Source organism: Thalassophryne amazonica, chromosome 7 (assembly GCF_902500255.1).
Source record: "Thalassophryne amazonica chromosome 7, fThaAma1.1, whole genome shotgun sequence".
Taxonomy (NCBI): domain Eukaryota; kingdom Metazoa; phylum Chordata; class Actinopteri; order Batrachoidiformes; family Batrachoididae; genus Thalassophryne; species Thalassophryne amazonica.
This window is the reverse complement of record NC_047109.1, coordinates 9,085,728-9,113,405: the sequence shown is the minus strand read 5'-3', so window position 1 is coordinate 9,113,405 and position 27,678 is coordinate 9,085,728. Positions and strand designations below refer to the sequence as shown.

Sequence of the window (27,678 nt, the reverse complement as noted above, 5' to 3'; positions counted from 1 at the left end):
TCGCCTGGAGGAACAGCTGAGACCACCAAAGCTAGAGATCAAAGCGCGACACAAAAACCCACCCGCGCTCCACCGTACTGATAACAGAACAGCTGCTCGTTTCCCTTCTTTACATTCCAATTACCAGCAGCAAGGCAGAGTGGACCTGTAAAGGTTATCACGAACCGACATGACAAAAGTAATTCTGAGTGGCAGGATTCTGGTACGTCAGAGAATACGAGGCCATTTTTATCTCCTTACCTTTTTTTAAAGGTATAATTTGGGTGTTTTCTTATTTTAACAAGAAATAAACCTACAGGATTTCTGCAATCAAAGTGCATCTACCTTCTGCAGAGTTCTGTGCACCATCCTGTTGTGACTCCTCAAAACTATCCTTTTCTTCTTTGCTTTGTTGCATACAGTCCGTTGTGGAGAGCTCCGCCCCCTCACAGGACTGCCCCTGTGGACTGGCTGAGACAGCGGTGGCATCTGTGTCACCTGGAGTGGTTGAGCTTTGTGAGTCTGGACGAGAGGCAGTGCTGCTGGGGCCGTGGCCCTGGTTAGTAGTGCTGCTGGTGGTTGTTGTGGCGGCGGTGGCGGGTGTGCTTGGTGGCTTTTCCTCACTGTGCTGCTTGGATACCATTGGGGACTGGCTGTTTTCTGTGGCAGTGTCTAGTGGATTGTCCTCTTCTGTAGCAGAAGCTTTCACCGCGCTGGGTTCCTGTGGCTGGCTGACTGAACCGCAGCTGCTGTCTGGAGCCTGGGGGTCCACACCAGCAGCCTCCACCTGGGTCACGGTTTGTACAGACTCTGTGGAAGCTCCAGAGGACTTGTCCAGATGGCTATCCTCATTTGACGTTTGCTCCTCCTCACGGATGGGGGACAGCTCTGACTCGGTGAAGACATCTTCGGAGAAGGAGCCCTTGGTGCTGCGTGGGGCTGTGCTGCCACTGTCATTGGCTTCAGCCTCCATCAGGGGTTGCTCTCCATCTTTTTGCTTTGAGGGAAGTCTCTCAGCTGGTAAAGGCTCAAGATCACTGGAAAGATGAGATACAACTGCATAAGTATGATATATATAAGTATCACAAAAGGCTTCTTCAGAGTAATGTTTGAACCCAAGTCTATTTGGAATGCCATAATAGTATGATTAGTGCCCTAGCATTCAGGCTGAAAGTGAAAACTATAAAATGTGTCCTTCCACCAAAACAGATAAATCCTGCCACGTGTCAACTTTGTGGTGTCTTAGCTTTTATTCTTAATTGACCATGTTCTTAAAGACAATTCATGGTAACATTGCCACCATTCAGGTCAGGACTAGCAGAAGTAAGCAAGCAATCAGTTGACAAAAAATTATTCTAGCAGACGAAACCTAGCATCAAAAACACGAGGTCACACATTTGTCATATGGTGTTTTATTTATGCCGGGGATTTTATTGCTTTATGTTCATGTTTGGGTTTTTTATTGCTTTGTATTCAGGTTTTGTTTTGCTTTGTGTTCCGGTTACTGCCCGCTCTTGTCTTGTGTCTGGGGTTTGGGTCTGGGTGTGTTCTCCTTTTGTTTGCCACGCCTCTTATCTGAATCTTCCATCACACCTGTTCCTAATTTTTCCCTCATTACTTGTGTTATTTAAGCAATTTGTTTTCCCTCTTGTCTTCGCCAGTTCGTCGTACCTTTATGTCATCACGACCAGCCTTGCCATAGTCCTTGCTTGCTTGTTTGTTTTTAACCACACCATGTTTTTCAAACCTTTTGCTTGTTTTTTGACCTCGAGTTTTGCCTCATGATTTGGATACTGCTGCTGATTCTTGTCTGCCTTTTTGTGTACTGACCTCTTACCAAGTAAACCCTTTTTCTCATCCCACACCTCTGTGTGAGTATTTCAATTGTTTATAGCTTTTTTGGGTCCAAGTTCATGACACTCCCCAGCTTACGTGGTAAGGTCTCACAACAGTACCAGGATTCCACAGGAGGCTGTTTGATGTTTGTATGTATGTGTGTCTGAATCTTTATCAGAATAACTGAAAAGGCCTTCCATAGAATTATTTGCAAGCATTACAAGCAGCATACATAACTCTAGGCATTAAATATGAAATTTGGAATTTGGTATGGCTGTACATTCCTGAACCATCCAGCAGGAGCCACTCTTCACTAGGTGGCATTAAAGCATGTGATGTCTTCTTGTTCATGTTGACTTCAGAATAATATTTGAAACAACAGGCCTTTGAAATGTTAAGAAATGTTTTGAAGCAGCATTTTGAGTTTCCCATCCCCAGTCACACATTCCATCTATTCTGTAATTCCGATTTTACTTTCCCATTCTGTTGCACATTTTGGTCCATATTTGCCCAGATGTTTGACAACATGTTTCTCCCTGCAGCTGTGAGGTGAATGTACAACATAATTTAAATGTCATTTGAACTCCTTATTTTAATACATTTATAAAATAAATTCACCAATAAATTTATTCTTGTTAAACAAGCTGTCCTTGTATTTCCAAATAAGATTTCTTTCAAATCCCACCCCTGCCACATTTCTCCATGTAATGTGGAGTTGCGTCAGGAAGGGCATCCGGCGTAAAACTTGTGCCAATTCAACATGCAGATCCACCTTGGATTTGCTGTGGCGACCCCAAGTGCAAACAAGGGAGCAGCCGGAGGGACTTACTTACTTTACAAATACAGAAAAAAAGGTCCATCTTCATTCAAATGTGGTCTTCCAGTCAAACAAAAAACAAACACGTTACGGTATTTCTTCAGGATAAATTTTTCTTTCTTTCTTGATCTTATTCTGGTGGTTCTGAGGTCCCCTTCTGGAAGCAAGGCATCTTGGGACAGATTTACACCACACCGTAACTTTGGGTGAAAAAGTAGGTTAATAAAACCATGTTGTGATTGGGGGCGCAGTCGCCCCATTGCACCCACTGGCTGAAGGCACAGATTGGCGGGTTCACCTCACAGGTGGCTTCTCCCTCTGGATCAGGTCCTTTTGTGGATCCTCTCAGCTACAGACTCGCCAGGACCATGTTTTGTGATCAGACAACAGATTGTTTTATTTGAGTCTCTTTCCAGACCTCAGTCAGCTGTTTTTGACTTTTCCTCTTCTTTGTTTATCTATGGATTATCAAACTTTTGGATCACAGTACTCACCTCCTGTGGATTACTTTCTATGTGGGACATTTCCCAAAGTGACAGAGAAGTCCAACGCAAACTTATGGTAAGTTCAGTTTTAAATCAGCTCACAACACCATTTATGAATTTACTGTTCATGTTGTTGTGGAAATGAAGTCCTTTTCATTTGCACTGTAACAATGGGCACACACAGACAAACATGCAAGTCCGTTTGTGCTGTAACAGCGCACCGCACGTACACACACAAACACAGATATGAACGTCCTTTGCGTTTTCACACGTGCAGTTCTTTGTGTCATTGGAGACACTTTGCTATTTGATAAAAACATTTATTCATATTTATTTGCTTGAAGTGAGCATGACTGCTAATTGTATTTTATCTGGAGCCAACATGAGGAAAAGCTCAAAACAGTAACGCCATGACGATCGCTCATTTAAAGAATGCTTTAAGTGTGATCTACTCGGCCTGATTGGTGGATTGCTGCAGAGATGGTTGCCCTTCTGGAAGGTTCTCCTCTCTCCACAGAGGAATGCTGGAGCTCTGACAGAATGACCATCGGCTTCTTGATGACCTCTCTGACTAAGACCCTAATCCCCCGATGACTCAGTTTAGACAAGCCACCAGCTCTAGGAAGAGTCCTGATGGATCTGAACTTCATCCATTTACGGATGATGGAGGCCAATGTGCTCAATGGGACCTTCAAAGCAGCAAAAAAGTTCCTGTACCCTTCCCCAGATTTGTGCCTCGAGACAATCCTGTCTCAGAGGTCTACAGACAATTCCTTTGACTTGAAGCTTGTTTTGTGCTCTGACATGCACTGTCAACTGTGGGATCTTATATGCAGACAGGTGTGTGTCTTTCCAAATCAGGTCCAATCAATGGAATTTACCCCAGGTGGACTTAAGCTGTGGAAACATATCAAGGATGATCAGTGGAAACAGGATGCATCTGAACTCAATTCTGAGCTTCATGTTATGTACATGTGATTCTTAGAATTTTTACTTTTAATAAATTTGCAAACATCTAAAAAAAAGTATTCACATTGTCATTATGGGGTACTGTGGAAATTAATCTGTGAATATGGTACCAAAAACTCAAAGTGGGCATCCAATAGATGCAAGCACAGAACCAGAATTCATGATTTTGAAATTATTCAGTAAATTTATGCATGAGGAACATTTGGATCAGACGCTGGGAGCTTCCACTCAGTGCACAAATTCTACAAGACCAGTGAGATCAGGGTAAACAAATGGTTTTTATTCTTGTTTGTTTTCTTCATAGAAAAAACCTAAATCTATTGACTCAAGTGTTTTTGTTACAATATGCTATTGATTTTTTTAAGGCATTTTATTCTGTCACATTGATCGTCATGTGCTTGCAAAAAAGGTTTTATTTAAAAAATAATTACTATAATTTTTGTTGACAAAATAACCCAAATGAAAAGAAGGGGAAAAAGACTTTTCACACATTCAGTCTGCATAAATTGGCCCAAATTACAGCACTGAAACAATCCATATTAAACATAAAGTGTGAGGCAAGGTGGCAGTCATTTCCCAAAGTGGCGTTTTCCTGTTACTGTTCTGTCTCTACATTTATCTAAACATTTGACTTAAACAATTTGTGCTTTTTACCCAATGGTTATTGAGTATTGTGAAGGCTTTGCATGTGTATGTCTGTCTGTGCTCAGCGTAAGTCCAGTCCTATTAATGCCAGGGTCTTCAAATTCACAGGGATCATTCTTGGGACACAGACCTTGGACAAGTTCAGTCTAACCTTGACCTATTTTAAGAGGTGAAAAGGTCACATTCTGTCCTATTTTTATGCTATAGACCCTTTCACATTGAGAGTTGTCTTGAGCTGTGTATCAAATATGCTGGAAAAGCTGCGCAAGTTGCGCGCAGGGGAAAAAACATTGCGTGCATGGGGGAGAAGCTTGGCTCCATGACACAGTTTGAACAGACTGCCTGGTCACAAAGATTCTCTTTTATACCGGGGTGTGCGGAGGAGAACACATCCAACAAGGACACATCTAGACTGGACAATCTGATCAGGTGGGCTGGATCTGTGGCATGAAGCCGGACTCTCTGGTGATGGTGGCAGAGAAGAGAACACTGGACAAACTGCTGGAAATTATGGATGATGCCAGTCACCCTCTGCACACCGTCATCAGCAACCAGAGGAGCCTCTTCAGCCACAGACTGCTCCTTTCCAAGTGCAGGAACAACAGACTGAAAAATGTCTTTGTCCCTCAGGCCATCAGACTGTAAAACTCCTCACCCAGGGGGACAAGGAGTAACAGGAAGACAGAGGTCAGGAAGGAGAGGAACAGTAGTAGCCAGTAAATCAGTAGCGAGCAGTATTTCTAGTATTTATATTTCAATCAATCAATCAATTTTTTTATATAGCGCCAAATCACAACAAACAGTTGCCCCAAGGCGCTTTATATTGTAAGGCAAGGCCATACAATAATTATGTAAAACCCCAACGGTCAAAACGACCCCCTGTGAGCAAGCACTTGGCTACAGTGGGAAGGAAAAACTCCCTTTTAACAGGAAGAAACCTCCAGCAGAACCAGGCTCAGGGAGGGGCAGTCTTCTGCTGGGACTGGTTGGGGCTGAGGGAGAGAACCAGGAAAAAGACATGCTGTGGAGGGGAGGAGGGGAGCAGAGATCGATCACTGATGATTAAATGCAGAGTGGTGCATACAGAGCAAAAAGAGAAAGAAACAGTGCATCATGGGAACCCCCCAGCAGTCTACGTCTATAGCAGCATAACTTCAGCAACACCACCAGAGTTCAAAGCTGCAGAAGAGACCTTCATCTGGTCCCGAGAATCCAGCATAACATCACTTGCTTCTAAATAAAAGGCTCTTTCAACAGCAACTATTTTATTATTTTTAAAAAAGCTGTTTCATTTTATATTTTAACAATAAATGAACGGATCATTAAAAATGTCCACGAAATCAAAGTCAAAAGACATCTGCACAAGTAGAAGCTCTCCACTTATTGCGCTCAAATTCATATTTTAGAATTTACTCTGTCCTGATAACAGCATTAAAGGCAATTACATATTTTGGTGAAATTACAAGTGGAAATGACCATTAAAAAAAAATTCATCATGAGGTTTATGTTTATGTAAATGAGCCCACCCACCACTTTAATCACACTTTAGATCTTGTTCTGACTTATGGTATGGAAATTGAAGACTTAACAGTATTCCCTGAAAACCCCCTTTTGTCTGATCATTTCTTAATAACATTTACATTTACTTTAATGGACTACCCAGCAGTGGGGAATACGTTTCATTACAGTAGAAGTCTTTCTGAAAGCGCTGTAACTAGGTTTAAGGATATGATTCCTTCTTTGTTATGTTCTTCAATGCCATATACAACACAGTGCAGAGTAGCTACCTAAACTCTGTAAGTGAGATAGATTATCTCCTCAATAGCTTTACATCCTCATTGAGCACAACTTTGGATGCTGTAGCTCCTCTGAAAAAGAGAGCCTTAAATCAGAAGTGCCTGACTCCGTGGTATAACCCACAAACTCGCAGCTTAAAGCAGATAACCCGTAAGCTGGAGAGGAAATGGTGTCTCACTAATTTAGAAGATCTTCTTTTAGCCTGGAAAAAGAGTCTGTTGCTCTATAAAAAAGCCCTCGGTAAAGCTAGGATATCTTACTATTCATCACTAACTGAAGAAAATAAGAACAACCCCAGGTTTCTTTTCAGCACTGTAGCCAGGCTGACAAAGAGTCAGAGCTCTATTGAGCCGAGTATTCCTTTAACTTTAACTAGTAATGACTTCATGACTTTCTTTGCAAATAAAATTCTAACTATTAGAGAAAAAATTATTCATAACCATCCCAAAGACATATCTTTATGTTCGGCTGCTTTCAGTAATGCTGGTATTTGGTTAGACTCTTTCTCTCCGATTGTTCTGTCTGAGTTATTTTCATTAGTTACTTCCTCCAAACCATCAACATGTCTATTAGACCCCATTCCTTCCAGGCTGCTCAAAGAAGCCCTACCATTAATTAATGCTTCGATCTTAAATATGATCAATCTATCTTTATTAGTTGGCTATGTACCACAGGCTTTTAAGGTGGCAGTAATTAAACCATTACTTAAAAAGCCATCACTTGACCCAGCTATCATAGCTAATTATAGGCCAATCTCCAACCTTCCTTTTCTCTCAAACATTCTTGAAAGGGTAGTTGTAAAACAGCTAACTGATCATCTGCAGAGGAATGGTCTATTTGAAGAGTTTCAGTCAGGTTTCAGAATTCATCATAGTACAGAAACAGCATTAGTGAAGGTTACAAATGATCTTCTTATGGCCTCAGACAGTGGACTCATCTCTGTGCTTGTCCTGTTAGACCTCAGTGCAGCTTTTGATACTGTTGACCATAAAATTTTATTACAGAGATTAGAGCATGCCATAAGTATTAAAGGCACTGCGCTGCAGTGGTTTGAATCATATTTATCTAATAGATTACAATTTGTTCATATAAATGGGGAGTCTTCTTCACGGACTAAGGTTAATTATGGAGTTCCACAAGGTTCTGTGCTAGGACCGATTTTATTCACTTTATACATGCTTCCCTTAGGCAGTATAATTAGAAAGCATTGCTTAAATTTTCATTGTTACGCAGATGATACCCAGCTTTATCTATCCATGAAGCCAGAGGACACACACCAATTAGTTAAACTTCAGGAATGTCGTTCAGACATAAAGACATGGGTGATCTCTAATTTCCTGCTTTTAAATTCAGATAAAACTGAAGTTATTGTACTTGGCCCCACAAATCTTAGAAACATGGTGGCTAACCAGATCCTTACTCTGGATGGCATTACCCTGACCTCCAGTAATACTGTGAGAAATCTTGGAGTCATTTTTGATCAGGATATGTCCTTCAATGCGCATATTAAGCAAATATGTAGGACTGCTTTTTTGCATTTGCACAATATCTCTAAAATTAGAAAGGTCTTGTCTCAGAGTGATGCTGAAAAGCTAATTCACGCATTTATTTCCTCTAGGCTGGACTATTGTAATTCATTATTATCAGGTTGTCCTAAAAGTTCCCGGAAAAGCCTTCAGTTAATTCAAAATGCTGCAGCTAGAGTGCTGACAGGGACTAGAAGGAGAGAGCATATTTCACCCATATTGGCTTCTCTTCATTGGCTCCCTGTTAATTCCAGAATAGAATTTAAAATTTTTCTTCTTACTTATAAGGTTTTGAATAATCAGGTCCCATCTTATCTTAGGGACCTCATAGTACCATATCACCCCAATAGAGCGCTTCGCTCTCAGACTACAGGCTTACTTGTAGTTCCTAGTGTTTGTAAGAGTAGAATGGGAGGCAGAGCCTTCAGCTTTCAGGCTCCTCTCCTGTGGAAGCAGCTCCCAATTCGGATTAGGGAGACAGACACCCTCTCTACTTTTAAGATTAAGCTTAAAACTTTCCTTTTTGCTAAAGCTTATAGTTAGGGCTGGATCAGGTGACCCTGAACCATCCCTTAGTTATGCTGCTATAGACTTAAGCCCAGGTTACACATAGACGGTTTTGTCTGCGGGTAGTACGTAGACCGAAGTTCGCGGTAGTTCCGGCTGTTTTCGCAGTGGAAAGGGGCGGAGCATTTCGCCGGCGTTTTGAGCGCCATACTAGCTGCAAATACGTGGATAAAACCCCGCTAAATTGCCGAATAAAGCAGAGTTTTGACGCCGTAGCATCCGGCACACGTCAGGCAACGGGGGTTAATACTCAGTTCTATCTTTACAATCACAGGTTAAGACACGCGTGAGAACGGCGGTGTTCTGCTGCCGCCGATAATGCCCTGTGTACCGCTGGATTTATCCAGGCAAATCCTGCGTTACTCCAGGAACTTTTGCTTGTAGGCACTGCCCCCAGAGTATAATAGGCTGAAGCAGCTGTCAGTGCAGGGGGAGGGAGTGACAGGGAGCTCATCTCTCAGCCTTTTCTTTTCTCTCCTTTTCCCCCTCCTCAACGTGTTGCCCGTCTCCACCACAGGACTACCCTCTGCTTCTGAACCAGACCTCTTGGTAAGTCCTTGCCGCTGCCAATTTTCTTTTAGGAGGCATACTGGAGCTTCTCTGCAAAAATATCTGGAGCTGGCTGCTAGTGAGAGACCTGCATGCAGCGCAATAGCGTTTTTATTCTGACCGCCGCCTATCGGCCATTTGGAACACCGTTAACCGGGAGGTGGCGTTTAGAACAGCGTACTGTCCGCTAGCGCCGCCATTGTGTCTGCCTCTGTCGCCGGTTAAAACGCCTTTGAGGACGCCGATGTGGGCTCTATCGTCGTTTTACACGCCGTTGGTTAGGGATACAATGTCGGCCGCCAATTACAGCGGTGTAAACTGTGGGACTACAGGAAGGGGCGGGATGACACGGCGATTAAAAAGTATCAAACGCCGTTGTTCGTGTTGTCTCCGTTGTCAGGCCACTTCTCCGGGAGCGCTCCCGGAATTATTCGACATGTTGAATAATTTTTTTGACGATTCCCGGTGAAGCTGGAACCAAACCACGCCCCCATGTGCCGGCGTTAACTACGGCGTTTGATCCCTAAAACGGCCCGGAGGGGGCAAAAACTCTGCCGGGACGCTTCCGGGAGAGTTTACCGTCTATGTGTAAACGGGGCATTAGACTGCTGGGGGGTTCCCATGATGCACTGAGTGTTTCTTTTTATTCACCTCTTTTTGCTCTGTATGCACCACTCTGCATTTAATCATTAGTGATTGATCTCTGCTCTCTTCCACAGCATGTCTTTTTCCTGATTCTCTCCCCTCAGCCCCAACCAGTCCCAGCAGAAGACTGCCCCTCCCTAAGCCTGGTTCTGCTGGAGGTTTCTTCCTGTTAAAAGGGAGTTTTTCCTTCCCACTGTCGCCAAGTGCTTGCTCATAGGGGGTCGTTTTGACCGTTGGGGTTTTTCTGTAATTATTGTATGGCTTTTGCCTTACAATATAAAGCACCTTGGGGCAACTGTTTGTTGTGATTTGGCGCTATATAAATAAAATTGATTTGATTTTCGTTAAACAAGTCTTTTTTTTTATACTTTCTTAGATATCGGTTTTTACAGTGCACTCTTGAGTCCTGGATGGCAACCATCCATGCAGACAACCGGTCCATTAACACATCTCAAAATTAAGCATCTATCTGTTGCAGCCAGGTGAATCATGGGTATCTGTGTGGCCTTCCCTGGCTGTGGGGGCTTTAATACTGAGGCACCTGCTTACTGGATCATTCACAAATAAATGGACCACATTCCCAAAATTGAAATTTAAGGGGGTTTTTTTTCCAAATACACATTTTCTTTAATCCTACATGGTCTTGATTTTAAGTGGATGTAAATTCAATATGCACATAAACTTGAAAAGCTAAAAACTATTTTATGAAGTGAGGATGCCTGCATCCATCTGTTCTGGCATATTGTGCTGGTAATGTAATCTAACTACACAAGTCACATTATGTTGTCAACACAGAAACAAATCAGATCTGTCTTGGTGGGATTCCATGTGAGAATTCCCATTTACATTTATTACATTTATATAGTGCCAAATCACATCAAAGCTGCCTCAAGGTGCTTCACACAAGTAAGGTCTAACAAGTATTCCCACTGTTGTATGAAAGCACTTGTGCATATGCATTATGATCGTGAAGTGCATGTTTGCGTGCATATCCCACAGCGATATTCTTACTCAGGTACTGCCTCTCTGATCTTGGGGTCAGTGATTTCCTTGTAGATGGCAGCAGACTGAACTTCTTCCAGCGGACACATGATGCCGTACTCCTCACACCCGTGTGCCTGAACCAGCGGATCGTTCCGGTGAGGGTCAAACATTATGTTGTTGGGCGTCACCAGCAGCACCCCGCTAACCCCACCCTGAAATAAGGCAGGGACAAGAAGTGACGGGTGAGGCTGCTGACATGTTTACCACAGAAGCTGATCAAAAAGCACCCGTCACAAACAACTGAAGGCCAAATGCTTTTGCAACCACAAACGTCCTAAATCAAGTACAATTTATTGACTACCACCGCGAAGCACTTCAGGTCTTTCATTTGGTTCGTGAAAGTGAATCAGCAGTGGTTCAATAATATGAAACGTTTGAGAGAAACTGCACAGACACACAAGCATTCACAAACACACCACACCTCTCAGACAAATATTTGAGGTACAGAGCTTAAAAATACGTTTAGAAATAAATACAAAAGAATCACACGTGATCGCGATGTTGCAAAATTGTTGCAGGTCGTACCTGCTGATTATGAGTACATACTTGTGGTTAAAATGTGAAAATATTTTAATACTGTAATTTTTGTGTGTCTCTTGCTGAATATTTTCTTAATGTAATTTTCATTTATAGAATGATTTAATACAATTAGATAAAAACAAAAATAATAAAATTTAATACCAACACTAAATTAGTTCAAATGGAATATTTATGTATTCAGTGTAATTTTTTAATTAGTAAAAATTATAGTCAAAATACTACATTAATATTTAAGACATTAGGAATGTATTTGTTGTTTGATTTCTTTTGGCTTTTTCCTTTTTGCTTGATCAGACACCAAGTGGTTAGTGGTTATCTATCATTTTGCTCTAAAATTCTGGAAAAAGTGGTTTCACGGCAGCTCGTGTACTATCTTACTGAGAATAATCTCTTTGAACCACTGCAGTCTGCTTTTATCATTCCACAGAGACGGCTCTCACTGAAGTGGTGAATGATCTTCTACTTGCAATGGATTCGGACACGACTACGGTTCTGGTGCTGTTAGATCTTAGTGCTGCATTTGATACTGTGGATCATCATATTTTATTTGATAGGCTGGAGCATTACTTTGGGATTACTGGAAGTGCCCTTGCATGGTTGATGTCATATCTATCCGGTCGCTCTCATTGTGTTTTATATGATAACACTACTTCTAACCTTAGTGACATGAAATTTGGGGTTCCACAGGGGTCCGTCTTAGGCCCCCTGCTTTTCTCCCTTTATATAGCACCTCTTGGGCACATATTGCGCCATTTTGGGATTACCTTTCACTGCTATGCTGATGATACTCAGTTATACATGCCGATAACTGCTGGTAATCCATCCATCCATCCATCCATCCATTTTCTTCCGCTTTATCCAGAGTCGGGTCGCGGGGGCAGCAGCTCAAGCAAAGCCGCCGTGTCCTAGGTCTTCCCCGGGGCCTCCTCCCAATGGGACGTGCCCGGAACACCTCTCCAGCGAGGCGTCCAGGGGGCATCTGGAAAAGATGCCCGAACCACCTCAACTGACTCCTTTCGATGTGGAGGAGCAGCAGCTCGACTCCGAGCTCCTCCCGAGTGACCGAGCTCCTCACCCTATCTCTAAGGGAGCGCCCAGCCACCCTGCGGAGGAAACTCATCTCGGTCGCTTGTGTTCACAATCTCGTTCTTTCGGTCATGAGCCAATCTCATTCATATAAAATCCTTAGATTGCCTTCCATCAGTGAGAAGTTGGATGTCTAGAAACTTCGTACTTTTAAACTCTGATAAGACTGAAATGATGGTTCTTGGTCCAGTGAGACATCGGCATCAATTTGACCAGTTAACGCTTAGCCTAGGCTCGTGTGGCATACATCACACTGACAAAGTGAGGAACCTAGAAAAATTCGAGGACTGCTTTCTTCCACCTGCGAAATATAGCGAAGATTCATCCTGTCTATGGCTGATGCTGAGACCCTGATCCATGCGTTTATCTCTTCTAGATTAGACTACTGCAATGTTCTATTTTCTGGTTTACCGCAGTCCAGCATTAGGGCTCTCCAATTGGTTCACAATGCTGCAGCCAGACTTTTGACACGAAGCAGAAATTCGACCACATTACAACCATTTTGACATCCCTTCACTGGCTTCCTGTCCCTGTGAGACCAGATTTTAAGGTTCTGCTACTAGTCTATAAAATTGTTCACGGACTGGTACCTCCCTACTTAACTGACCTAATTAAACCCTACGTACCGGCCCGGGCTTTGTGCTCTCAGGGTGCAGGACTACTTTGTGTCCCTAGGGTGAATGAGAAGTCTGCGGGTCATAGAGCTTTCTCTTATCGTGCCCCTGTTCTGTGGAATGATCCCTGCATCAATAAAACAGTCAGATTCTGTGGAGACTTTCAAGTCCAGACTTCAGACGCGCTTATTTTCCCTTTCATATGGCTAACATACTGGCATAGTATAGTTTTCCACTTTTTACTCTTTTAATTCATTTTATTTGGAAACTGAGCGGGCCGCAGCCTCAACTTTACCTAAATTCTGGGTCTTTTAGTGAAGCTTAGGGCTAGTGGCCAGCGATCACATTAGCATTTCCTGTTTTTCTTGTTGTTTAATGCTGGTAAATTATACTGTGTTTCTTGTCTTTCTGATGCCTGATTCTGTTTTTTCTCTCTGTTTAAGGTGCAGCTCCCTCCAGAGATGGGTGTGGTATTTGTGCTGGAGACCCTCCTGTCCTGTGCACCAACTGCATTTCCTGTATATTCGTTTTGTGAATTGTTCTGTAATTTATGTCTGTAGCATGGCCTAAGCAGAGGGTCACCCCTTTGAGTCTGGTCTGCTTGAGGTTTCTTCCTCAGAGGGAGTTTTTCCTTACCACTGTTGCTCTGGGGGTTAGTAAGGTTAGACCTTACTTGTGTGAAGCGCCTTGAGGCAACTGTTGTGATTTGGCGCTATATAAATGAAAATAATTGAAAAATTAAAACTGAAAAATCAGTGCACTTGTTTCCAGTGCAGAAGCTTCCTGGCTCAAACCCCACCACTGCCACATTTCTACATGTAATGTGGAGTTGCACCAGCAAGGGCATCCGGTGTAAACTTGTGCCAAATCAACAAGCAGATCCACCTTGGATCTGCTGTGGTGACCCCAAGTGCAAACAAGGGAGAAGCTGAAGGGACTTGCGTTTTTAGATACAGATCCACATGTTGATTTGACTAAAGTTTTATGCCTGGCAGCCTTCGTGACACAACACAGCAGGTGGTTTTGAACCTGGAACCTTCTGTTTTAGAAGCAAGTGCACAATCCACTTATGTCATTTTTCCACCCTCCCTGAAAATGTAGTTTGAGAGTGAATATTTGAAAATAAATCAATCTTTTTAATTTGTTCGGTAATTCTAGATTATATTAACGCCACACTTTGGAGGACTTCAGCATGTTGAACACCTGCTGGTGGGAGTTCTGATGCATGTTCACATATTTTGTTTGATTCTCTGAAATCGATGTGCCTGCCTCCCCTCCACCTGTCATATTTAGAGGCAAGGGTTGATTTGCTGCTGGCACGTTATGCTTTGATGAACTAGCTGTACACGCCGTCTCCGCTGGTGTCCATCTGTCATGAGAACAGGAGGATATAAAGTCACCTAAAACAAGTGAGCCCATGTGTATACGCGCACACGCACACACACACACGCATTGATGAATCTCTGTACTGCACTTTGGATCGGTGAACTAAAAGATGTATGAAGTAAAAAAGTATTAAAAATCATCAGTCTTTTAAAGCATCTGTTTGTGGGTTTAAACATCTGCAGCAGACATCAGGATTTCCATCCGGTAAACATTCCCAGGAGTGGATCACTCATTTAATCAATGTGAAGTGCTGCTTTCTGAATCGAAACAAGCAAAAAATTTAGATTTTAACAGACTTATGAACATAATATTTCATACATGAAGGTGATCAGACCTGCTGTAAAGACAAGTGATGAGTGACTCCTCATTGCTGGCAGACATGCAGCCATTGTGACTTTGACCGGTTAATAGCCACACTGTTAACTAGCCATGTGCCAACTCACCTCATTGTCAATTGGTACCATTGTCAACTCGACCCATGCTAATGAGCCCCAATCCAACTAGCCCCACTGTGAACTAAACCAGTGCCAAATAGCCTCAAATCAATGAGCCATATGCCAACAAGCCCATCCCAAACCAATCCCAAACAAACTAACTCCATCAACAAACTAATTAACTCCATCACAAACTACTAATCCCAAACAAACAAGCTCCATCAAACTAACCCAAAATCAACAAGCCCCTCCATAAACTAGTTCCAAAGAAGCTAACCCAAACTTGCTAGTGCCATCACAAACTAATCCCAACCAACTAGTGCCATCACACACACACAAAAAAACAAAAAAGACAACCTCCGACTGTATACCCAACATATAACCAGCTGGAGATGGGTTCTCACCTCTCATCCTCAGGAGGTGATGATTAAAATGCTCAGAAATACCAACAGTTCAACCAATTCACACCCCAGCTGACTATTCACTGAGGTACAGACAGATGTACAGACGATCACAGACTTCATGCAGCTTCATGTTGTTCAGTATTATTTTAAATAAAAATGTACAATAACGCGAATCAGTGTTCCTGTTGGTTTTCAGGGAATAATGCTGCACTCTAACAACGTCTGATTTGGTCAATTTTCTCTTCATTTCATATAAGAAATATTCCACATGATGACAATAAAAAGTCCATAAGGTCATCTTATTGCTTACGAGCTTCCAACATAACTAGTTGTGAATAGAGTGCCTTGATAGAGAGAGTGGCGTCAACTCAGAACATGGTGCCATTTTGGGTTCAGCTGCGCTGAACTACTGAAGCTGAAACTGACTACTGAAACTATGAACCATTAATGTTTTCAACATTTTTTTAAAATCATTTAACCACATACAGCAACACATCCAGGTACAGGTGCTATCAAAATAAATATAAAAATAGTTAAGCTATCAAATTTACATACATTTACAATTTATGATGATTTATTTAATTAATTTAAAGCCTGTTTTATTGAGCTGATGCTCTTTAACTCCATGTCATGCAATGACTTTATTATGGACTAATTTGGCTCTCAACAAGCTTTTCTTTCTACAGTCATCTCCTCCAAATCAAAGGTAAGCTGTACATTTTCCTCTTCTACCGACTTTGTGTTGTAAATGTGATGCGGACTTTTCTGATCCATTTATCAGCATGCATGCTATATAATATGACTCCGGGCCGCAGTCTGACGTGCGGGTCGGAGTCTGAACACCGTTTGAAAAAACTAAACGGTCGGTCTTTTAATCAGAGAAATGTTTCCTCTCCTACTTTCCACAAATCGGCGAGTGTCAGAACTGAACTTTAATTTGTACCTCTGCACATCCAGACTGCTCTGAGTTTTTAATGGAAATACATTGCGATCGGACAGGACATTTTATCTGATGTGAGCAAAAAATCCACTCTACAAAATCTGTTATATACGGTGTTTATTACATGGAAAACGATACAAAAACTTTGGGACGTTTTTGTCTGGTGACTGCGAATATCTTGTTTATACGATGACGGTTTAGGTGAGTTTTACTGTACATGGGACTGAACAATAAATTTACCTCTCAAAACTATGATGATGATGTTGGCTTCCATCCCACATGGCTGACTTTATTTTCCCAAATTTTTCTTCTGTTCGGATCTGAAGGGAATCTGTACATCTTGAAGCCCTTACTGTGACTATTTGTGCATCCAAATGCACAACAACCTGCATTTTCAGTGAATAAATAAATAAAAATATAGACACATTAACAGACGTTATTTTTGCCTCAAGATGGCACCATGAGTCATGTGACCGATTTTTTTTGACTTGTCATCTCGCCAATCTCTCTAATGAAGGCACCCCAGTTGTGATGATATTTAACTTCACCTCTGATTACACTTACTGTGTGTCTGAATGCTGAAAATTATTCCGCTGCTATGACATTAAGATGAAGAAAAATGAAAACTTAAGCTTTAGAATATTAAATTTTTTTGTACACACCTGCCTCAGACACATAATGCCTGACCACAAAGGAGAAAACATGACATTTGGACAGACCTGATGTTTCGGTTGATAGCTCACCTTGCCATCTGTGATGTACTTGCAGTTGATTTTGAGGAACCTTTCTGTGAGGGCCTCTTCCTCCTCGGAGGTGGATGACACCACTCTGGAATGACGGAGGGCAGAGAAGACTGGGGGGTGGATACTTTCTGGTCTGGGTGTGCCATCAGAGTCCTAGAAGGAAAGCGGGCCGGGTTATGTCCAATAGTATTATCAACAGATGATAACTAATAACTTCTATAGGTGAACTGTCACAATCTGCCACTTACATCTGTACCACCAGCTGAACTAAATGAAGCCCTGTTTATAATGCAGGAACCTTCTCAGGTACTCTGGGCTGTTATTTTGGTTGGTACCATGGTGTCTGTGACTGTTTTGCTCCTCCTCTTTTGCATTTACTCGCCAGTGGTCGAGGAACTACTTTTTAGAGTTGGTACACTTGAGTGAGTCCTGACTGGTCAGACACAAAGTCCCTGCAGCTGAGGAAGACAGCTGTACCTGGCCAACTCAAAACGGATGTGGAGACAACATAGACAGAAATAACACAAGTGTGGATGCAAAACTGTGAAAGACTCACAAAAAAAGAATCCCTTTAGGCATTCGAGCTGTCACTTGTTCTCAGCATATCAAGAACAGTCCAAGTTGCAAAGAAATCTGAACATAAACAAAACAATCCCAATCTGTCCCTGTGTCAGGTGCTTTAGTTCTTAATTAGTTCTGGAGGCCGGTGGATTAGTGGTTAGCACTGGTGCTTCACAGCAAGAAGGTCATGGGATCAATTCCCGGCCTTTCTGTGTGGAGGTCGTATGTTCTCCCCGTGTCTCTGTGGGTTTCGTCCGGGCACTCCGGTTTCCTCCCACAATCAAAAACATGCTTATTTAGGTTCTGCTCCTTTATCTGCCCTTGACCAAGGCAGCGTCTCTACATCTGGAGCTGATCCCTGGGCGCTGTGGCTGCCCACTGCTCCAAGTTGTTAGATTGTGTCTCACTGTAATTAGGATGGGTTAAATGCAGAGAACAAGTTTCGTTGTATGTACACATATGTGCAATGACAATAAAGCTCTATTGTATTCTATTCCCTTATTGTGAACACAGAAACAACACTTGGCCACAATAAACAAGATAATAAACAGAAGGTGAATTTATAGTTTGGACACAGTTTGGACCCCAAAGCAGCCAAATGGCGACAGTGTAAATGCAGACAACAAATGCTAAACTCAAATCCTGCAGTCAGCACCGATGTGTCCTGCACACTAGCTACAGACACTACATGTGGGAACATGTGGAATCAGTACAGCAGTGCAACACAATCTCTAAATATATTATCTATCCATATACACTGATCTTCTCTGCACAGTAGGACATCAGGTTCAAATAACCCGATCAGGATCTGTAATGAATTTGCCTCCTGTGAGTCTGAGGTCTGCTGTGGTAATGAGTTGAAAGCTGGTTTAATTCATTTGCCTCCTGCTATTTTATTACAGACCAATGTGCCTTTGAATGACCTCACACACTACACGAGTGAGTTTGTGTGTATGCATCCAGTGTTCATCCTTATAGAACTTCCTCACAACAAATCACACAAAACTAATCCACTGGTGCAAGCAAGTGACAAAACATTCTACATTTACAGTCGCAATGATATTGAATAATATAGAGAATCACTCAAAGACACAGCAAACAGACTGCAGTACTGACTCCAACCTGCATTGCCAAGCCCAACCTTGAAAACGAGCAATATTGTAAGTATAATCTACTTAAGCAGCAAGTTTCATCACGATCCATCAAGCCCTCGTGTCGTTATCGTGTGCGGCAGGCTTCACAGGCTCAGCCCCTTTTTGACCACAATCAGAATTCAAACATAACCAACGCTGACCTTATCTGAAGTCTTAGTGAGGTGATCTTGTTTAAGAAGTTACACAGTGACACAGGATAGCTTGATAAAGAGATCATATAAAAACGTTTCAAAGACTCTGCCTCCTGGTGGCTAGAATTAGCACTGAAACGTGCCCAAAATCAAACTTGTCCGAACTCTTAGTGGGGTGATCTTGGATACCCCGTTTCACACTGATACACTAAGGCTTCTGATATAACATCACGTACACAATGTTTCATTTTCTCAGCCGCCGAGTGGCCACAATTAGAATGAAAATGCAGCCAGCTTTGAACTTAATTGAGGCCAGATTGAGGTGACCTTTTGTATCAAATTTCACTTTCAATCAGTAAGTGTTTGTTGAGATATCAAACACACATCGACCATACGGACAGACGGAGTCGAGCAGCTCCTCTGCCTTTGGCAACACATGTAAAAATAACACATAGCTACATATTTGATATTTTTCTGCAACCTGCCAGATGCTGCAGAGTTGAGAAGAAATTAAAAATCTGTTTCAACCATGATGTTGTTTGATGTTCACACACACACACACACACACACACACACACACACACACACACACACACACACACACACACACACACACACACACACACACACACACACACACACACACACACACACACACACACACACACAATAATGTAATGAATGCTGCTTTGTCTTCGCCTGAGTAACTGCAATCTGCCACAGATGGTGCGTCTGCTGGGCTGTAATCACAAGGTGTGGTGGGTTCGGTGTTTTTAACCGGTGGCCTGTTACCATGTGATCTGCAAGCACGGGCAGAGATGGATCCAAATCTGTGAGAAGAATAAATATCAACAAGAACAAATGTGTGACTCAGAGTCACTCTGGGGCACAAACTATTTAAATGATGACTTTGCTGAAGGTTTGGATGACTGACTCACAGACGGTGAATGACTACTGAACACAAAGGAAACACATCTGTCAAAACATTAGACACAATTCACATGACAGATAACAGTATCTGTGCACATGAAGACAATAATGATGAGAGCTATCTGACATTTGACCTCAATATCATTGACCTTCACCTAAATGACTGACCTTTGGCTGAGCTTCCCAGGGCAATTTTGGCATCTACTTAAGTGTGTGCCACATTTGGTCTAAATTGGGTTGACAATCAAATTCTTTGACCTTGACATTTTCCAAAATTAATTACTTAAAGGTAATTTTGGGGTCAATATTCCCCGGCATCTGTGTAAGCCTGATCCTGTAAGATCTCAGAATCTAAGCAGTGCGGCATCTGGTTAGAACTTGGATACCATCATGTCCACATTGATTTCTATTTCTGCCTGGTTGTTAGACACTAATGAAGATGACGGCACTCTGACAGCAGCCAGCAAATGAGCAGATCGCCGCGGTCCTCCATCGAGTGAGTAAATGGAAATCAATGCTTAATACTCACAGTGGCTTAATGCTGACAAGTTATACTGTATTTATTGTCTTTCTGTTTTGTTTTTTTCTCTCTGTTTGAGGTGCAGCTCCATCCAGAAATGAAGTGGGTGTCTTCTTCTGCAGGCCTCCTGACTTGTGCACCAACATGGACTCCCAAAATTTTCTGTATATTTGTAATGTCTATTGTGTTGGTAGCATGGCCCAAGCAGAGGGTCACCCCTCTGAGTCTGGTCTGCTAGAAGTTTCTTCCTCAAATCATCAGAGGGAGTTTTTCCTTACCACTATCACCTGTGTGCTTGCTATGGGGGTTGGTAAGGTCAGACCTTCCTTGTGTGAAGCGCCTTGAGGCAACTTTGTTTTGATTTGGCACTATATAAATGAAATAAATTGAAATAAATTGAATTGAAATTCAAAGCTGAAAACAGCAGTTGGGTATAAACTGTTTTTCAATCTATTTGTACTTGCTTTAATGGCTCTGTGCCATCTGCCTGATGGCAGTAGCTCACACAGAGAGTGGCCAGGGTGGGATGAGTCCTTTAGCATGGTGTTGGCTCTCCTGAGACAATAAAAGCCATGAAGGTCCTTCAGTGTGGGGTAGAAGGCACCCGGTATTCTTTTATGCCATTTTGGTAACCCTCTGGAGCTGTTTGACACCATGCAGCTGGCAAACCACATACAGAGGCAGTACGTGAAGATGATCTCCATGGTAGAGTGATAAAAAGACACCAGCAATCTCTGGTTTATATTATTTTTCCTGAGGATTCTCAGGAAGTGGAGTCTTTGCTGTGCCTTCTTTACCAAGTGTGTGGTCTTCCTGTCCCAGGTCAATTTCTCCTCTATGTGGACTCCCAGGAAACAGAAGTCCCTGACCCTTTTCACACAGGTCCCCCAGTGTTAATGGGCTGGATGTCTGTTTTGTTTCTCCTGAACACATCCAAAACCAAGGAGCTAATCATGAGCTGTGGATATGTGAGGGCCAATCCTGACTCTCTGAGAGGGATCTGACAAAGTCCTTAATCCAAAGACATGTGGAATGACGTAGAGCGAGGTTCAGCAGTTTCCTCACAAGGTCATGGGGGAGGATGACGTTGAATACTGAACTATAATCCACAAAGAGAAGACAGGCGTAGTTACTCTGTTGCTCCAGGTGGGTCAGCATGGTGTGGAGGGCAGCGGTCACAGCATCGTCTGTTGACCTGTTGGCCTTGTAAACAAATTGGTATGAGTCTGAAGTGGGGGTTATGAATCAAATCAAATCAATTTTATTTATATAGCGCCAAATCACAACAAACAGTTGCCCCAAGGCGGTTTATATTGCAAGGCAAAGCCATACAATAATTACGGAAAAACCCCAACGGTCAAAACGACCCCCTGTGAGCAAGCACTTGGCGACAGTGGGAAGGAAAAACTCCCTTTTAACAGGAAGAAACCTCCAGCAGAACCAGGCTCAGGGAGGGGCAGTCTTCTGCTGGGACTGGTTGGGGCTGAGGGAGAGAACCAGGAAAAAGACATGCTGTGGAGGGGAGCAGAGATCAATCACTAATGATTAAATGCAGAGTGGTGCATACAGAGCAAAAAGAGAAAGAAACACACAGTGCATCATGGGAACCCCCCGGCAGTCTAAGTCTATAGCAGCATAACTAAGGGATGGTTCAGGGTCACCTGATCCAGCCCTAACTATAAGCTTTAGCAAAAAGGAAAGTTTTAAGCCTAATCTTAAAAGTAGAGAGGGTGTCTGTCTCCCTGATCCGAATTGGGAGCTGGTTCCAGAGGAGAGGAGCCTGAAAGCTGAAGGCTCTGCCTCCCATTCTACTCTTAAAAACCCTAGGAACTACAAGTAAGCCTGCAGTCTGAGAGCGAAGTGCTCTATTGGGGTGATATGGTACTATGAGGTCCCTTAGATAAGATGGGACCTGATTATTTTTAAGTAAGAAGAAGAATTTTAAATTCTATTCTAGAATTAACAGGAAGCCAATGAAGAGAGGCCAATATGGGTGAAATATGCTCTCTCCTTCTAGTCCCTGTCATTACTCTAGCTGCAGCATTTTGAATTAACTGAAGGCTTTTCAGGGAACTTTTAGGACAACCTGATAATAATGAATTACAGTAGTCCAGCCTAGAGGAAATAAATGCATGAATTAGTTTTTCAGCATCACTCTGAGACAAGACCTTTCTAATTTTAGAGATATTGCTCCAAGATGAATGACATAATGCAACTTCTAACCAGTTTTTCCAAAACACTTCACCACTGGTGTAAGTGAAAAGGGCCGGTGGTCATTGAAGCTAGTTATGGGGGATTTCTTGGGTAGGTGGACTGCAGCTACATATATTTTCTGCAGAAATCAAACCAGGACCATGGTAATTACTCATTATGACTGGCTAAAAGTGAAATATGCTGGGCGCCAAGGACTACAGTCAGCAGTGGGAGAGGTTCTTTAACTTCATTGTAGCTACCGCCCGCTCCAACTTGGGCAGCCCCCGACCAATTGAGTGCTACTGATCACGACGACATTTCATCGATGGGTGTGAAATGGAATGCCTCTTAACTCACCCAAGAAAACACATCTTACTTTTGGAACCTGGAACGTTCGGTCTAGACTCAAGTGAACTGAGGCATGTCCACAGAATGCCAAAATCTCGCCTACCTTGGTGCATTCTCCATAGTGTTTTCAAAGATGGATCAAGAGCAATCAGTCAACCTCGCCTGAGGTACAAAAATGTTCAGAAACGAAATCTGAGAAACTTCCTAATAAACCCCGCTACCTAGACATGTGTATGCACTGATCGTGATGCTTGGCATGCAAGTCTCAGGTGCGGTATTAGGGTGGATAAAGAGGCTAACCTGGGGAGACTCAAAAGACGGCAGAACCACCTGTCAGCTACAGATGATGATGAAATCTGTTTCTTCTCTGGTATAGTCGATAATGACTAAAGCTGGCCTCACCTGGGCAATTCCAGAACCGACTCAATATATGGGACAAGTTTTGTGCAAATCTGTGTTTAAAAAAAATATTTTTACCTTTGAACCCAATGAACCAGATTCCAATTACTGACCTGTGGTGAATTTGATATCGCCTGGGCTATTCCCAAAGAGGCAGCAGAAAATACACTACAGGTGAAGAAAGAGTGATTAGAGGGGGAAGACAAAACAAAAAGGAAAGGAGGGCAGGGACAAGAGGACGTGGGAGGATCATCAAGCCTGATTTGAATTTGGCAGGAGGAACATGAAGAACAATCCAGAGCTGGAGGGTCAGAGCCCATAAGAACAGTCTGTGTGATGTCCTGACACCCACACCGCCCCTCTGTCTCAGAGCACACTCAGCAAACAGCCTGCAGCTCCTGACCCACACAGACCGCAGCAGACCAGACGTAGGCAGCCAGTGAGGTCTGAGGGGAGCCGGCAAGCTGCTGGAGCCAAAACTAGCCTCTGACATGGAGACGAGACACACACTTAAACATGTAAAATGTACAGAGAGGCTGAAATGTTGAAAAATAACAGCCCCAAGAACACCCTGAGTAGGGTTATAACCACAGAGTGGTTCTTTCTTCTGTCAGTGGATTTCAGACGACAGGCAAATTTTGAGCATGAGGAACAGCAGGAACGTATACAGCCGCAGTAAATTTTGCAGTTGGCTCCCAAACAGTATTTGTCCAACCCCCTCAAGCAATATTCAAACGTGACAAGAGAAGTAGCCAATTATTATAACTGCAGATTAATATGTTAAAAGATGCCAGCATGGCCCAAAACAGAAGGTTCTTCACCGTGCAGTCAGTCATGGCCCATCTTTATTTTTGATCTTATGTCATTTTGCATGTTAAAACTTGCCAACATGGCATAAAATAGTAGGTTCAGTAGTTCTCGCCTATATCTTTCAGATTTCCACATTGTTATAACTGAATGTGCACTATGTTTTATTTATGGAGTTTGTGGACTCAGTCACCGACTGAGTCCTGTACTCGTGTGCTTCTGCTAACTGCAGGGAACACGCTCATTTCAAACCACACACAAATACAAATGCATCTGTTCTGAATTTTCCATTATGCATGTGTGGCCAGACTATTCCATTCAATGAGTCCAGACCTATCCACCAGGTGGCGGTGTGTGGCAGGTGGCAGACAGGTTGACGGTATATTGCATCAGCAAAACAAAGCGATCAGGTGCATCAATATTAATCAAAGTCTATTCAGTTTATTGTGATTATCCGTCCTTTTAATGTGGAGAGGTACAAGATGACAGCGTGTGTTGTTTTTGAGCTAATACATTAAACTGCAGGGGACTGACTCGTTCATTTATCTATTCATTCACTCGCTGTGTTTTAAAGGCAAAAACACAATGTCCTCGTTGGACGTAAAACATTAACAATCCACACATATGGTACACACAAGCAGTTCAGGTGCAGCACGCAGCTGGATTATAATCACCATTTCCTGCTGTCAAAACACGTCCCCCTGTCCACAAACACGCAAACACAGTGCTGCATTAAATCATTAAAATCTGACACATATGAGAAAGGGGGAGATGTGCTGCTCACAAAAAGACAGCCGTCACACATCCCACACCGTCCTCACTACCCACACGATGTGAGGAATGACTGCCAGACACATTTCGTAAAGGTGGCTGAGAGCAGGTGTTGAAAAGAGGAAGAGAAAGAATGTGGTTGGAAATCATTCTGGTACTTCACATGAGTGCAGACAGTAACACACATGACACAACTGTATGATCAGAGCACGACTAGTTTTCTACACCATGTGAATGGACACAACTGAAGACATTGCTTGCGCACGTTTCTGTAATCCTCTGCAATGTGCACATAATGTCTGTGTACACGGAGCAGTCCACATACATCAGCTCAGGACCATTAACTTAACTACTGTACTTTCCAGAGTGTAAGTCGCTTTTTTTTTCAATTTGGGAGATCATGTGACTTATATGCCTAATCAACATATATGAAAAATACTGTATATTCATTTGTGTCCACAAGATGGCAACATTTACATGCATGAGAAGCCGCTCCTGTATACTGAATGAAGTACACGTGACCCAGTTACCTCGTGCCAGTTGGAGTTATCTGTCAAAAGCCAGTTGGAGTTATCTGATACCACGACTTAAGTTTTACCAAAAAAAAAAAAAAAAAATTTAAATCAGCTTACCTTGTTAAAGTTTCGACCATAAGAAGCGTGATTCTGTAGTGTTTGAAAGTGGTAAGGGAGTAGTGAATTGTTGTCACCAGCAGAAGGCACTATGGGTTAGCATAAAACACTGACTGCAGAGTCGGCAAACAGAGAGACAGTTCGCTGTTGCACTTGTTAATAACATTAATAAACGTTCTTCATCTGGAGTGGATTCGGGATCTTTTTTTCCTCCTCCAGCTGCTACATGTCAGTGATGAGGGTTTCGTCAGTGCAGAAGATTCCTGACCAAAGTTTTTGGATGTGATTCTTTGAATCCTTACTGCCAATTCAGCTTGGGCCGGAATTTATACACGTGCCCGCCACACGTGCATGTATGACGGGCAGCAGCCGGAGGAGGAAGAAAGAATCATTGTCCAGAATCGTCCAAACCGATGATCCCTCCCAAAAATGTCCAAATCAAAACTGACTGTCTAAATTTTCGGGGTCGACAACTTGACTGTGAGTAAAGCCAAATCGCAACTTATGCATGCAGGAGTTAATGGGACTCACCTGTAATGTGATCTACACTCCTGAGCAGAAGAAGCAGAAAAAGCAGCTCAGCATGTTCTTTGTTTGAGAGAATGAGTAAATTTAAGAAATAATACTCGCCACCTGAAAGACCACACTGAAATAAAATTAGGGAATAACCCCCTTGTGTCTGATGATTTGGAGACATTAATGCTGGATTTTACGGTCACAAATTGAGTTTTACAGCTATTTGCGACAGTAATCCAGCATTAATGTCCGCAAATCAGACACAAGGGGGTTATTCCCATTCTAATCCAATTACAACGTTTGCACGGATCCGCGCCCACCACTGAAAGATTACCGTAGCAACAGCGTCTTCATGCCAAACTGGAAATTCTGTGAGCAGAATCCACATCAATACTTTCACATGGTATCTTAAATTAATCCATTTTGGCATCATTGTCACTACGCCACTTTCTCTCGCTTTCAGCTGGCAGCGTCATTAATGACATCTGCGTAGCAGCACGCGCGGTCAGGGCACGGAGTGATACATCAAATGTGAAACGGTCAAATATTTTGCCATCGCCCACGTGATATTTTATGGACTGAAATCTCACACAATTAACCAATCAGATTTGCGGAAAAATGTAATTGGATTAGAATGAGGGAATACAACTGTTTATACTACTACTGTTTATACTTTAGACTACTGACACAACAACACCATCAAGTCAGCTAAGGTAAGTCTATTAGATTTTCTTTTTTGTGTTGTAAAATAAATAATGTGCTGGCTGAATGACACATATGACGTAATCTCTCTACTTCCGGGAAAAAAGAAAACATGGCATTTTCTCTGAGTTTTTGGGCAAATTACACACAAATACAAAGTGAAAATGCAAAGAAAAAGTGACTATGTGGTGGGAAAGTGGACATGTGTTGCGGTTTGTTTATGACCCAGAGCTCAAACATGTTGAAGCAGTTTTGGAGGCGAGAGAACACAGCTACTTTGGGTAGCTGTATAAGCTAACACTTACCGACACAACCTCTCACATTTGCCTCATCTACCCTTCTCCACTGGGAACCAAAACAAAAACACTTTTTGCAACTGCTTCGGTGATTGCAGCTGAAAACAAAACAGTGCACCATTTTTCCATGGGAAGTTATTCTGTGTATATATTGCACAGCGGGCCCGGCTGTTCCCATAAGTGGCCAAATCCTGCAATATCACGTAGGGATCAAACGCTACTGCACTGCCTTATTACACTATATGTTTACCTCTCGTATGATAATCTGTACAGTGCCAAAAGAAACGGTTTACATCCATTCTTTACTCCTTGCTTGCCTCTACTGGTGGTTGGCTCTCACTGCGGTATTGTATCACTTCCTGTTCCGGAGCACAGCGGTGTTTTTCTGTATCTGTTAGCTGTTTAATCTGCGCAGTTAGATTGATCTAGTTATCTAGATTACGATTTGTTTCCCAGTGTAATCTTTACGTGCCTTAACTAAAGCACTCCTACTGCTGAATCACCTCTAAATTATTTACACATTATTCACTTTGCGTGTTTTTAGGAATCCGCTAGCTTAGCGTAGCTACTAGCTCTTAGCCGATTTAGCATGGCGGCTTCTCCTGTCTCTCCCGCACTTTTCTGCTCTGGGTGTGAAATGTTTAGTTATTCCTCGGCCTCCTTTAGCAGTAACGGTACTTGTAATAAGTGTAGCTTATTCGTAGCTTTGGAG

The 27,678-nt window shown here is 42.6% G+C and overlaps 1 protein-coding gene across 3 annotated transcripts in view; it reads right to left on the bottom strand.

The window, feature by feature from the left end:
- oxr1a (oxidation resistance 1a) overlaps nucleotides 1-27,678 on the bottom strand; it is a 668,289-nt gene that overhangs the window by 51,144 nt on the left and 589,467 nt on the right. For all 3 annotated transcript variants that reach the window (XM_034173809.1, XM_034173811.1, XM_034173810.1), the window contains 3 exons: nucleotides 17,007-17,159; nucleotides 10,827-11,011; nucleotides 325-1,016 (listed from right to left, as the gene is read on the bottom strand). In XM_034173809.1, coding sequence (XP_034029700.1) covers nucleotides 325-1,016; nucleotides 10,827-11,011; nucleotides 17,007-17,159 — 1,030 coding nt within the window. The remainder of the gene's footprint in view (nucleotides 1-324; nucleotides 1,017-10,826; nucleotides 11,012-17,006; nucleotides 17,160-27,678) is intronic.